Here is a 14,765-nt window from a genome sequence, read left to right on the forward strand (position 1 = left end):
AAAGGCAAGAATATCTCAGCCTCTGTTGTCAAGTTTTTCTCTTCTCCGACGCTTCTTAAGTTCAATCCAAAATCACTGGATAAACAATTTAAATTATTACATTTCTATCAAATGTATTTATTTATTTTCTGTCCATTGACAAATAGATTAATCGTCCAATCTTTTCAGCAGTGTTACAAGTTAATGTCAGCAGGATGATAAAATGTAGTTTCAGGTTCAGGTTTAGGTTCAGCTATGAAACCAAACACAGCGATGCATCAGAACTGAAAATGATGCAACGCTTCACCTATCACTTCCATCACCTTTTGCTTCCCTACCGGCCCCGACGACACGAGACTGCCACTACTGTTTCCATGGAAACCACGGTCGTGTGTGTGTGAAAGTAGTGAGACGAAAACAGGAAGTCGACTGTGAGGACTCTCTGCCCTCAGTGGCAAAATAAACCATAGCTGCGCTGTGATAGGGCAGCGTGCATCTCCTCCACCACATGAACTCATCAAAGAGGAAGAGGACTGAACCACCGGGAGTCGGTTCTCATCACACGAACATGAGTGAACACAAATAGAGGCCAAAGACAAATACAATAACCAGTTGACAGAGCAAAATACTGCAGGATGCAATGAGTTTTGAGACAGAAGAATATAGAAATAGGATACTCGGCGCGCAGGTGGTGGAGTGGTTAGAGCGCATGCCATAAAATGCAGCCGACCCCGGTTCGATTCCGGCCGGAGGTCCTTTGCTGCATGTCACCTCCCCCTCTCTCTGTCTACTGCTAATAAAGGTGTCTATGCCACAAAAAATCTTTAAAAAAAAGAAATAAGATACTCAAGTGATGAAGACAGGTGACAACATTGATGAGCAAGGAATTTGCTCCAGCAGCTCAAAATGTGTGTACTCGCTGCTCTTTTTTAATTTGTTTTCAACGATAGTGAGCTGAATATCATTTGGGTTCGGACTGTTGATCAGAGCAAAACAAAGAAATCGCATACGTCAACTTGTAACTTGCGAACAGTTCAGCGCTTCATAACCTGGAGGCTCCAAAGATCAGAAAAAATCCTTTGAATGGCTGCCACCACATTTTGATCCCATGTCCTTCAGGAGGGATTAATACAAAGTAAACTAGACAGACGTGCTTCCTCAAACTTAACCATGGTGTTTGCATGTCATTTAAAGTACTATTTTCGATATTCGGGTGAAGTTGAATCTTACAATTTTAGAAACATTTGAGAACGTGACTGCAGACAGACATCAGCTCAGTCAGCCAAAGCCGGGCCGCATCATCGAGCCCAGACTGTTATTTTAAAGAGCTTTCCAATTATAAACCCGGCTAAGAGTCAGGAAACACGTCTTTAATCCACAGGATTTACATACAAGTCGCTGTGAGGGCTATGACACTGCAACACACGCACACAAACACACACCCACACACAACAATACGTGCTTCATTAAAAGACACACAAACTGCATTTACACGCTAATGTTTGCGGTGACGTAGCCAAATTCAGGCTGCACATGTATAAATATAAAACAGATAGACAGACATGCACGCACAGGAGCGGTTTCTCACATGATCCTGCTTACACCACTCTGAGTAATCCAGTCAACAGAGGAAGGGTTGTTGACCAGTGGTGGATTTTAATCCAGCTCAGCTCTGATCTCAATCACTAAGACCACTGGCACATTTAGGAGACTGAAATTCGGACCACAGGCATCCGAAACACACTCTCACACACTCAAGACGGCAAGCACACAGAGAGCGCGACGTTACCTGGTCGAGGAGGTTGAGTCTTTTGACGTAGGCCTCTTCAGTGTGGAGAAGCTCTTTGGCGATGTTCAGGAGCTTCTGAGCCTCCGAGCACTGAGGGGGGAAAAGACAAGACACAGAGGATTACGTCTGGGGCCTCATTTAAACAAAGAAAGTATAAACATGCGAGCAGGTACTCAACATACTACGAAGGAAACCCTCAAATTCTTCAGTATATTTGTCCCCCTTTTTTTTTTAGCATCCACAAATTGACAAAAAGTCAGAAAGTTATGTTCTTTTTCAACAACGCAGTCAACCAAAACACTTTCCTTTATGACCTTTATACCACAACTTGCAGGAAAGTCTTTTAAAAATGAAATCACTTGGGTTGTTTTAACACATATTCAATGATTGTCTTGATTCATCAATGTGAAACAAGGATACATAGGTTTTTACTGGGTTTTTGTTCTGCCAGAAATATAATGTAATACTTCCAATTCTGCTTTCATTGGTGTATAATAAACTGAAACCAAGTTGTGTTTTCACTACCTTAGAATAAGCCTTTAGTAACTACAGCAGAGGGCACATTTTTCTGTCCGAGTCTGAGAGAGGAGTGACTGATTCCCACTTGAAAAGCACTGTGCCTGTGTGAGATTCTGTCCCACTTGAATGCTTGTCGCCTGGAAAGTGACAAATAGCCTATGTGTTGCGTTTAAACCTTTGTCACGTAACAGCATAAAATAGTCCTAACACAGACAGCTGGTGGTTTAGTTATCACTTAATATCACTTAGAATGTATTGTTACACTATGTTTATATATTTTTACACCATTTTTACTTAAATAAACTTGAAAGCACGTCAACATGTCAATGTAGCCTATATTTATAAGGTGGACTATAAAGATTTTAGGGAAGACATTTTAATCAGAGGAGAAAGAACAAGCTCTTCTTTTTCACAACTGATTAAACTGAATAGACTGACTGACCTTAAAGGACAAACACAGTTTCACACTGTTTCACTTTGTTTACATTTGGCGGACCCTGCCACCTTCCTAGCTTCTAACAGTGTTCTGGGAGCTTGTTTTGCTCTGAGAACAGTCGTTTATTCAGTTGTTGCAAATATGAACATTTTTGAGTTTGTATTATTACATCATTGATATTGTAAATCCTGAAGCCCAGAGTCTGAATTTCTTCTCCACAATTACATATTGCCCCTTTAATGCCACTGACCCCGACAAGGTAGCTGATGACACAAACATGTCAGACGTAGTCCATGGGACAATACTTGTTAATAAGATTAATTCATTGTTAGTTTAGTTTGGTTCAGCGGTGGTGAGCTATGAAACCGATATGAACTATAATAAGATCATGTGGTGAAAATAAAGGTCTGCTTCTTCCTCTCGTTATGATGTTTTAGAGCTGAGATGACACAAAACAACGTATGACTAAACATTCGAAAATGATGTCGTCAATAAAAAGTTAATCCCGGTGACACAGAACACACATCTGGGTCATGATAAACATTCAGGCTGTTGCAAAAATGCAGGTTTCGCAAGCGCTTTCTCCAACACTAATAGAATCACACTTGCACTCTTTCACACACATACATGAACATACAGCAGCAATGTGACTTTGTCTATTATTACCAGCCATCACCACGCAGACAACTGTGTGTAAAGTGCAACACACAGAAAAAAAAAGTTTAGCCTATTATCTTCTTGCAACGCACATCACTAAAAACCCACATCCTCTGTAACAAGGTTGTCATCATGCAGCCATCAACATGTCAGCTGCAGTGTCACAAACATTCATGCAGACACACACACACAGAAACACAACACACCCTTCCTCTGCACAGCCGCGTTGGGATCAGGAAGCACTGGAAAGCGGCGATACCTCCCCACCCACTGTGGGTGTCGGCGAGCAGCGGAGGCAGTTCATATACATATGTGTCATTTGTGTGAGGTTCGGGCGTGTTTAAAGTGTTAAAACCTGTGCTGAAAGTGCTAACACCAACAACTTTTCTGCTGTCTAACATTTTTCAGTGTTTGTCTCAAAATCCTCATAGCGATCATCTGACATGGCTCCATCTTTGAGTCATCACCTCAAGAATTTCCCTATTTATGCTGTGCGCCAAAGGGACAGCTCCACTCGAAATCAGAAGTACATGTTTTTTCTTCCTACCCCACAGACCTTGTTGTGAGCAGTTTCATGTAGGAACTATTTGTTTTTTCTACTACAAACTACACCCACCGACCGAATCTCCAGTCAAACATGTGAAATCTGTTCAATACATGGTAAACATGCCAGCTAAACTTTGCATGTTAGCATTCTGATGCTAGCTCAATTTAGCTCAAAGCACCACTCTTCCTCAGTGCAGGCTGACAGAGCAGCTAGCACGGCTCTGGTTTGTTAGTCTTGTTGGTGTATCTACACAATTTCTTTCTTTCTTTCATCCCAAAATCAAAAATACATATTTTTCCTCTTACCCATAGTGCTATTTATCCATCTGTATTGTTTTTGTGTGAGTGATCGAGCTGTGGCGGCATCAGTTCTCTAGCAAACTAAGCTAACAAAGTTTACAGCTCAGCCGATGAGGGCGCCATTAATGTTTACATCCTGCGCCATCACAAGCACACATTTCCTCCTGGGCTGTGATACCGTTACCATCAAAAACCCTTACTTTGTGTTCAGCAGCAACTGGCATATGTTGGCATTCACAGGACTGTCACGGTAAATGTCCCTGCTTAAGTTTGCTTGCTAGCATGCTGATGCTCGCTCAATTTAGCTTAAAGGACCACTGTGCCTGCCCTTGACACAGCGTCAAGGAACAGCTAGCATCGCTCTTAAACTTGCCTTAAATGTACATACTTCTTTTGTTTTTACTTCACCCAAAAAATCAAAAATATAGTGCTATTTAACCATTTATGGCTGTGTCTGTCCCCTAGCTAATTAAGCTAACTAAATTAGTCAACGTTACAGCTCAGCAGAGGATGCAACCCAATCAAGAGCACAAGCCCTCACATCAACAAGCAGATGCACGCTTCCTTCTGCAAGGTGATATGGTTGGCGGGTGCAGCTCAGGCGAAAAAAAATAGTTCCAAAAACTCAGAAACTCTAGATAGACAAATAGCACTACAGGTAAGCGGTAAAAGATGTATTTTTGATTTGGGGATGAAACGTCTCTTTAAGACTTTACCCAGATGCTGCGAGTCTCCAATACAGGAAACAACAACGGCACAAATAGGCCAACAGCAACACAATGCGCACTGTCAGAGGTATCAGTGTTGTTTACAATCAATAGTCAAAGTGAAGGACAACAAAAAAGTGAAACTTTAGCTCGGCTGCACTGACATGTCTGTCTCTGGACTCTTTCACCCAGCAGCCATCCCAAGCTCCTGTTACAGCTTTTTGGCAGCTTTTTGTCCTTTTATGTATCGGCAGAGCTGCTTTTAGATTCGAGTCAGTCGCTTGTGACCGGCGAACTGAGGCTGTAACAGTGTCTAGCGTTTCATGCAGAAGTACTCTTTGAAATCGTTCACTCAGCCGGAGATAATAATAGACACAAGCTACTTTTTCCACTACATGAAAGTCAGTCTGACTGTCTGAGGTGAAGCTTTTATACTCTCAGAGGAGTTTGATTACTGAAAAGTATGATGTAACATGAATTATTAATTTTAAAAGTGAAGGAGAGACATCAACGACCACCTCAGTTTATGCTGGGGTCATTCAGGTTTGTGGACATGACTCGGTGAAGCTGAAACAGTACTCACTTTGTGCGCCTCTGAGTTTGCGTCTGTCAAGAACCCAGTCTGTGTGTCCGTCAGAGAGTGTATCTCTCCACTGCTCCCCTCATCCAAGTCACTGTCCTCATCCTGAGTTGAGTCCCGCTTGTTGCCTAGAGTAACGCAGCAGGACACACTCTCTGTTTCAGTCACACTGTCATAATGGTCCTCCTCATCGATGGCGTCCTCATTAGGGAACACCTCCCCCTCTGCAGTGCAGGACGGGCTGTCGATGCCGCTGTCGCGGTTGGGGATCTTTCCATTCTGCTCCGAGGAATCCGGATTGTCCAGGAGCTCTTGGGAGGAGCTTTCCTCCCGCTCCACGCCGTCAAGGCAACCAATACCATGCGAGATGTCTACCTCCACGCAGTCGTCCAGCGGGGCGTCTTCCGAGCCATCGATGTGCACGGAGGCCAGACGGGAAAGTTCAGAGGCCTCGTCGGTCCGTTCGGAGGTGACAAGTGCAAGTTTGTCAGGGGAGGAGTCACCTGCGACCTTCACCGTGGTCTCCTGGCCGCAGGAGGAGGTGATGTCAGACGCAGTGTCCATTCTCAGACACAGGTGCAGCTGGGACCGTGGGAGCACCCCCAGGATGGGGACCCTGGGAAGATAAAAGAAACACCGTCACATCTGCTTCGGTGAAGAGTGAGCATCATCAGTGAAATCCAAATGAAGAATCAGGACACTTTATCTCTTACAGGGACACTAATGAGAAGATTTTTTAGGTTTGATAAGATTTTTATCATAAAGCGATACGATTCACCACATGAGTAGTTAATTTAAAGGATAAGTTCACCCAAAAATGAACATTCAGTCATTATCTAGTCACTCTCATAGCAATGGAAAGTTGGGTGAAGATGGAGGACTTGTTTAAAAATGTTCAAAAAACGAACAAAAATAACCTATGAAATGGCTCCATACAGCTCGTCTGATGTAATCAAAGTCTCTCAAAGCCCTAAACATTCCAAATTGATTAGAAAAGACACCAACCTCCGATGGGTTTTGTGCCAGCACATTAAGCGTAGCAGCTACAGTGAAGATTTCTGCCTTAAAAAGAAGTAAATAATTGTTTAAAGAGTGAGTTTTCCAGAAACCTGGATTCTGTTTGTAGAGTTGTATGGAGCCATTTTATGTTTTTTTTTCCCCCGTTGTCATTTGTTTTGGGTTCTTTTTATGTCCCCATCTACTTCAGTAGTTTCAGAGAATGCTGCCGAAGCTCCTAAAGAGTTTTAATTTACTACGAATCCTCATGCGACTTTCCATCAGCAATGGGTGGAGATAAATACTGAGTGTTCATTATTGGGTGAACCTTTCATGAAACTTTCAGAGCAAAATATAAATACGACAGACAAGACTAGCAAGATTTGAAATTTTCCTTCTGACGTTCTTACCTTGAGTTCTCAAACCTCTCGATGAGAAGCCCCACTTTCTGGGCCTCTTTCTGCGGCGGTGCACCCGAAATAGGAGGGCTTGGACCGGGCTTTGGCTTGGGCGGAGGAGGGGGAGCCGGCAGAGGCCTGCAGGGCGCCGGGGGGATCCTCTTAGGTTTCTTGTCTTGCCCAAGGGCGAGCAGGTGTGCAGGTTTAGGGGGCACTACAGATGCAGGAATCCAGACGAGGCAAAAACAGCAGAGCGAGAGAGAAGCATGAGGCTGCTGACGTTAACAAAAACAATCAGGTAACGTATAAATCCCAGCGAGAAAACCTCCATGGCCAAGTCATGTGTGAGGCCGGCTTGTGTCCTTGTATATAAAAAAAAATTATTTAAAAAAACTTAAGATAAAACTCCAAAATGGAAGAAAACATCAGATAGTAACATACAGTAGTGGTGCAGAGCGAGATCAGCACTGAGCCTCGGCTATCCACCAACTTCCTTATTTCAGAACAGGATGCTGAGATGCGTGTGTGTGTGTGTGTGTGTGTGTGTGTGTCACCACGGTCACAGTCAGATAAAAAAAAAAAAAAGACAGAAGCGCAGACAGAGACAGTCTGATGAGTGACAATGCCATCTTTTAAGACGCGCATCACGCTCCCACATGCCTGCGCAGTATAGGCACACCATTTCATACTTAAGTCTGCGCATCTGCATCTGTTGTATTTTTTTCGGAAAACGTAAATGAAACCAGGAAATGTGCCGATATGTTACACGTAATGTTAATTTGAGCACTTCCTCTGTGTCTCTGCGTGCGTCACAGACACAAAAAGAGAGGCCGAGGAGACTTTCCTCGACAAAGATGTGATGATAAAACGACGTGCTAATGACAGGACCGCTCCCGTTTCTACTGAGATGAGTGAATGAAAGGAGAGATGTTTTACTTTCTGAATATTCATCTGTAATTTGAAAAAAGACTGTTTAAACCAGAGGCTAAAATATGAGATTCCCTGCAGGGTGTTGTTTAGTCACATTTGTTCTGTAAACCAAATTCAATTTTGTAATATGCATTCTAGCATCTGGGTTCAATCAGGGTTAGAATCAGACTTTTATAGTTGACTTTACAGAAATATATCGTATTGTCTTTTCATGGTTTTTAAGGCTGAACAGTTCTAATTGTTCTCATACTTTCCTCGACCCACTTAGTCTTTACAGTACGCACTATTATCGCGATACATTTGGTATGATCAAACCCAGACAAAGGTACATGAAAACATGTCACGAGGTTGTTTGTTGTCACACTATCAGGCAGATTCATGCTTCAACATTTTTCTAACCACAGGAACTTTTTCCAGGAACCTTTTGAGGGAACTTGCATGACAACACCTGCATTCTGACTGGGGGAACTCTGAGTTACTACTCTCTCAGGATGAGCTACACATGGAATTAAAAAAAAAAATGACGTGGAGAGGAAGTTCATCCTGTCAGATGGGAAACACTGTATCAAAATACACTAAACCATTAGTAGAAATGTGCTTAGCGTTTTCTGCCCAGTAGGGGAAATACATTTAAATTAGTTTCCTTATCCTTGAGTAAGTAATTATTAGCATTTCCGGGTGTTCAGTTTCATAAAGATATTTTCTACACGAGAGAATACTTTTAACATTTTAACACAAGAGCCTGATCTGATCCCATCCTGAGCGAGCGGCTAAGATTGTAAGAACACCAGAAGTGCTGCAGCACAGCTCCTCCAACCAGCCCCATCACTGTAACTACCTTTTGTCAGACCTCATGTTGTGATGTTATTGTGATAAACAATATTACTGCGTACTGTTCAACCAATTTATTTCGTGAATGTAATGATGATATAATAGCACAATAAAGCAAGAACATCCTCTCAACAAGCAATGAACATTAAATCAATATTCAGACAGTAGAACTGGATTGTGAAACAAATATTATCCTAAATAACATAAAATATAAATATGATAAAAACAAACATTTAAACACACAGGCAATATTGAGGTTGTCAAAAATGATCGCAGTCGTGTGCATACGTCGATAAGTCGATGAGAGTCAATATTTATGATCGGGAAAGATATGTAAGATGAGTCAATAACTGAATTTTCATGACAGGCCTCCTTCCAATTTGTAGGATTTGCTGTTCGCTGGTTTTCGACTGTTGGTCAAACAAACCAACAAGCAACTAAAACAAAATATTCTGCGACCATAATCAAGTAATGACTAACAATCCTCACCATATATGGTAAATAGAATACTTTTCTATAATCCTCCACTTTAATTCTGAATAGCTGTGAGCCACTTAAAGATTGAGGCCGAGTCTGTGGTGTAACGTCCTCTAATGTTTCTCAGCAGTTCCCTAAACATAACACATGTTGTTCGTTTTTAGCATTCCTTAGATGACGCCCACGTATAAACACTTGGGAATCGCTGGCCCGCTTTTAACTGGCAGCTCTTTCAGGGGTGACCTACTGAGCCGTGAGTGACACAGTGAGGCCGGGCGGCCGACAGGAACCGTGTTATAGAGGGGTGTTTGTCAGAGCAGAATGAATGACAGCTCAATAGCCGGGGTCTGATCTCGCTGCTCCTTTCAATTATAAAGACAGCTCTGGTGTCAAAACCGACCTTGACGGGGGCCGAACTGTGTCGCCGTACGTTACCTTGAGGTTTCTGTGCGGTTGGCGGTCTGGGTGAGGTGGATGGCTGGGGCCGGGGTTTGATGGCGGGCCTGTCGTGACATGGTCTGGGGGTCGGACCTTTCTTCACCGGCCGTGGAGAGCACAGGTAGTCCACCGGTCCACACTGGTACTGCAGGGAGGAAGCAGGGAGGTCTGGAGAGAAGAGAGGAAAATGGGAAAAAGATCAGGGTATCGATCAAAATAACAAGATTCATCTAAATACACATCTACGACCGGGAGTAATCCTGCTACAGAGATGCGGCGCTGTGCAGCGTAGGTGAACGACCTTGAGCTCAGTGTGTGTTTCAATGTCGCCCTCTGACAGAGAGCACAGGGACCAGAGTGGAGAAGAAAAACCTCTGCGGCATCGATCGTAACGCCAGGCCCGAGGCGGCAGACACAGAGCTGCACAGGCTGCGTATTGGTTTCTCTCACGCTCGGTGATGGGACTGTGTCCGACTGGCTACATCTAATCTTCTAAATAGACTATGTGTGAGCGAGAGAAAGTAGCTCAATAATGTAGTTGTGTGCGAGCTGTCCACACTGTCCTCTGGATGATGAAGTTTCCCTGGCTCCGATTGTGTCCTTTTGAAACGCCCGATTAAGATGCGATCAGTCTAAACTCAGCTGTGTTTGGTGGAATTTATTTTGGCTGATTTATCCCTAAAAATACACACATTTGGTTTGAAGTTTCAGGATGTTGTCAACAAATCCCACAAAAAGAACAAAACCAAGCCCAGGCACAGAGCTTGTTTGTTCCGACTGAAGAGGAAAATCTTAAACCTGCGACAAATGAAATGTTTTGGTGACTTAGTACCAGCAGGAACCAGGAACAAAACAGACACACCACCCTCTGAGATGATATGGCAAACAGATGCTTATTTACAGATCGCCACACGATCATCACCTCTCTTTTGAGGTCATGTTTCTGGCCACTAGCAAATGTAAGTCAAATTTATAATACAACACATAAAATAATATAGAATGGAACGTCATGAGAGCGTGAACCAATACGGTCAAGTTGCAGGCCAGGTAGTTGAGCTAAGCTAAGCTGAGCTCCTTAAAGCAGAGGAAATGCGCAGTTTTGAATGATAATAATCACTAAGAGCACCACTTTCACACTGTTTTTACATTGAAGTTTTTCATTAAAGAAAAAGAATATAAATTAAATGTCCCAAATATTTAGTTCATGATTTAAAAAGCGAAAATATTATGGACTCAGGATATTATTCGCTGTCTCTTCGGTAGAGGAAATCACATATTATTATCTACATATTATCTATTATCTATTATAATCATTATTACACAAATGCCAAAGAATTAGAGTGCATTAAGGTTGCTTTGGCTGAATTAAAACATCCTCTTATCAGCAAGAAATGTTCATTTTCGGACCAATACCAAGATATTTATTTTGAATTCCAAAGCCTTTATTGGCCAACACCGATAACAGGTCAATAGCAATACACATCCCTACTAAATATAGTCCTGAAATGCTAAAAGCACTGAAGCTTTATAAGGCGTTACTCAAACTGGGGGGACTACTTTTAAGCTGCAGTGTGGATGTGCAGGACAGCAGTGTGATAGTTCATGTAAGTAAACAGTGCAACAGTGCGGTTCATTGACGTCTCTGAATAGCTTCTGGACAACAATGGAGGTACTGTATATAGGAAATGTATATAAAGCTTTAGCTACACAGACAATTGTTGTCAGCAGGATCAACGCATTGTAAGTGTTGGTCTCTTCTTTGAATTCAATGCTTAATGCAGTTTTTTTGACACCAGGCTTTTCTGAGCGTGCCTTGGCGTCATTATAGCTGCGACGAAAAGAGCTCTGAAAATCTCCTGTCTGAGGAAGTAATGTGAAAAATGGTTGAAAAACAGAAGTGGGGTGCTAATTATGCGCTAGAATGCATCTACAGTAGGTGATAAAACAAACAGGCAACAGTTAAACCACTAGCGCTTTCAATTTGATTTCAAGCCACACTGTTGTATTTCATTATTTCTTTTCTGTCTGTCATTGTGAATACAAAACCTACATTTTTCTTTAGGGCATGGAAATAAAAACCTAAAAATGTTACGTCCTGTACACACAATCCAACCGGCATAACGTAGCACACATCCAGACTGAGAGAGAAAATGCTGGATAGAGGTTATAACATGTAGAAGTCAGCTTTTGCAACAATAACAAAACTTTCTGAATGTGTGACAGTTTGAGCTGTTATCTGACGCGTCTGTCCATTACACCAAAGTAATGTCCCCTCAGTAGATCTAAGGACTAGAACTGTGCAAACCATGCAGCCACGCATCTCTGTTCCTTCGGGGCTTATGGATTCGATCTAGTCACCACCAACTCTTTCTCAACTGGATTACAGCCCGAAATTGCAGCGAGCCCCCCGCGTCCAGAGCCCTGGCACGTCTAATTTGGTGATTTTCAGCCATGCTGCAGGCAGTAGGAAGGAGGAGAAGTCAGCCTGTAATGAGTCCTGTTACGCTGTCTGCCCCATGTGGCACACTGTAGGCTTTCCCACCATCTCTGCACCGCGGTGGAATAAGAGCAGGCAGGGGGAAAAGATGAGGCTTGAATGTGAAATTGTGTCACAGAGCTACAGTAGGTAGGTTTTGTATTCGGTCCCTGGCAACAGAAACACTGCGAGTCTCTTCCTGCTCGCACCGTCTCTAAATCAGAGATGACTCGTAAGGCTGAGTCAGAGGAAAAAAGCTTGACCTATGATCAAGTGAGCAAGCATGTCCTTTAGCCGAACGACCGCCTAGTGAAGAACTCTGCGACCCGGGCTGGCTCGGGTCACTCCTGGGAAAAGCAAACAGAGGCAGAAGATGGAGGCATAGGGGCCGGTACCTATGGAAACTCGGACGGAGGAGCTGACACTCACAGTTTCGTCCTTAATTAAAATCTCCAAGGATAAGACTGCACGACACATCTTCCTTCACCAGTTCCCAAGAAACACGGAGTGAAACCCAATGAACAAGTACATTTCAAACTTACTTGACAATGATCTCTAAGACTTTCCTCATCGAAGCTTTAAGCAGAAAATGCTGTCACATAGGAGCTGGTTAAAGAAAGATTACCTCGCCTCCAACCGCTCAGTTTCACATATCCAAAGTCCAAAGAGCGACTGAACGGAAAACCCCCGCACAGCCAAGTCAAAACCAAAACATATCCTGCCCTCCCAGTCTGCCAAAGTCCGCATGTGCAACCGAGACGGCTCTTTGTTGTATACAAACACATGCACACACCCTGAAAAGTCCTTCAAAGCTCAGTCCTTCTTTATGCCCGGACACACACATTCACCTATCCGTTCCCAGGTGTATTTGAGGAGCTGCACCTGTCCTTTCACCTGCCAAACCTGATCCAGGCACCTCCTCCTGGGGCCGAAGACGTGAAGTGCAGGCAAGTCACTGTGGAGCCCAAGAGTAATTCCAGCATTCTCTCACAGCTGAGCCGAAACATGTATAGCTGACTGGACCGCACTGTTTACCCAACACCAAAACCATGCTTGAAGCTACGCGTCAGCCACCTAATTGATTTGGACTCCGAGGGGATCCGAGAGATGAGATTAAAATTGTAACTGTGTAACTTTAAGGAGGGCTTTAGTGAAAGCACACAGGAGAGGCGCTGATCTGAGCTCATTAATTTCATCGGCTCAGCTGAGGGACGGATGAATAAGACAATTACACAAGAATTACACATCCAGAGACATTATCATCACCACACCCTGTCTGCTTGCGGGTTACCATGAAACCTTCCCCTGCAGAAACAATTTCAGCTGCTGTTAGTCACCGTACGTCACTTTAATCAAGGAGAGCCAGGTAACAAAGCGCCCGTCTGTCTCACCTGTTCAAACATGGCTGTGATATAACAAACTCTTCGGTTGCTAGGAGGAGAAACAGAACCAACAGCACATGGAGATGCCGGTGAAACGATTTGGTAACCTGAAAGACCGCATTACAGCAGAGTTCTAAAACATAGCGAAGGGCTCCTGTGCGCGTCACACACTGAAACATTTGCATACTTTCAGGTATTTGACAGGGACAGTCTGGCTTTCCCTCTCTCTCTGTGTCAGGGTGAAAAAGAGCATGAAGGGGCCCTGCCAAAGCTAGGACACCGTGATGTCTCACAGGAGAAAGAGCTGAGGAATGTCCCTCTTATGTCACAACATAACACCAATGTGTGAGAGTTTGTCATCGAGAGCCTCTCCCCGGACTTGACTTTTAAGGAAATGCCATCATGTATACTGTATATACTGTAAAGACCACTGAGGATTTTTTGGGGGATATTTATGTATTTATTTCTTTAACCATCTTAGCGTATGGCTTTGTGAAATCACACATTGTTGACCTGCAATGATTTCCCCCAAAACACGATCGTTTTGAAGAGGTGAAACATGTCAATACCGGCCACCTCTCGATTTCATACTGCAAACTATAATAAAGTAACCCTCTTTGATATGATGCCAAAACTCTTATTTCCTCACATTCTAATTTTTTTTTTTTTTACATTTTGAAATAAAAGTTGTACATATTGAGACTCTGAGATTCTCACTGTTGCTCACTTGATGAAAGAAAGGTTCTAAAATGATAAAACAACAAGCAGCAGCTTGACAGTTAAGTCGTAAATCAAGAACTTTATGACAAAAGCGCAAGTAAACAGCACACAAATCAATGCTAGCTTTCAGTCCTTGACAGCTTCTGATATGCTAAATGTTACAGACACAATTCTGTCAGGACCAAATCTGTATAAATGCTCGACGCCCAGCTATATTTAAAATAGATTATGAGCTTCTTTAAAGTATCCAAGGTAAAGGAGCCTTCTTCCTCAATGATTAGATCTATGTAGCATTTTGCAATTTCAAAATAACCTATTCATTTTAAGGAAAAATGCTACAACAGTGCTGAAACAAACTAGGCAATTTATATTCTAATTAACAAAAAAAAAATATATATATAGAATTTTGATTAACTTCCATGTCAGTAGCTGATCCCTGAAGTTGTTATTTTCATTTAAATATTGGTGAACGCCTCATTTCAGGACGAACTTCACTTTTCCTTGAACACCCAAGAGACACACATCCGCCAAGAATTGCACAAACCGAGCCAGCTGTCAGTCACCGTCAGCCCTGAGGCGACCCCTTCAGAGTCATTTATTACCC

General features: G+C 42.9%; 1 protein-coding gene across 1 annotated transcript in view; it reads right to left on the reverse strand.

The window, feature by feature from the left end:
* Window positions 1-14,765, reverse strand: part of fgd (faciogenital dysplasia) — a 61,447-nt gene that overhangs the window by 14,499 nt on the left and 32,183 nt on the right. Inside the window, exons 2-5 of the mRNA XM_030423240.1 lie at window positions 9,581-9,751; window positions 6,920-7,121; window positions 5,517-6,129; window positions 1,769-1,858 (exon numbers count right to left, since the gene is read on the reverse strand). Of these exons, the coding sequence (XP_030279100.1) occupies window positions 1,769-1,858; window positions 5,517-6,129; window positions 6,920-7,121; window positions 9,581-9,751 (1,076 nt within the window). The remainder of the gene's footprint in view (window positions 1-1,768; window positions 1,859-5,516; window positions 6,130-6,919; window positions 7,122-9,580; window positions 9,752-14,765) is intronic.

The sequence above is a fragment of the Sparus aurata genome, chromosome 7 (genome assembly GCF_900880675.1).
Source record: "Sparus aurata chromosome 7, fSpaAur1.1, whole genome shotgun sequence".
Lineage (NCBI taxonomy): Eukaryota > Metazoa > Chordata > Actinopteri > Spariformes > Sparidae > Sparus > Sparus aurata.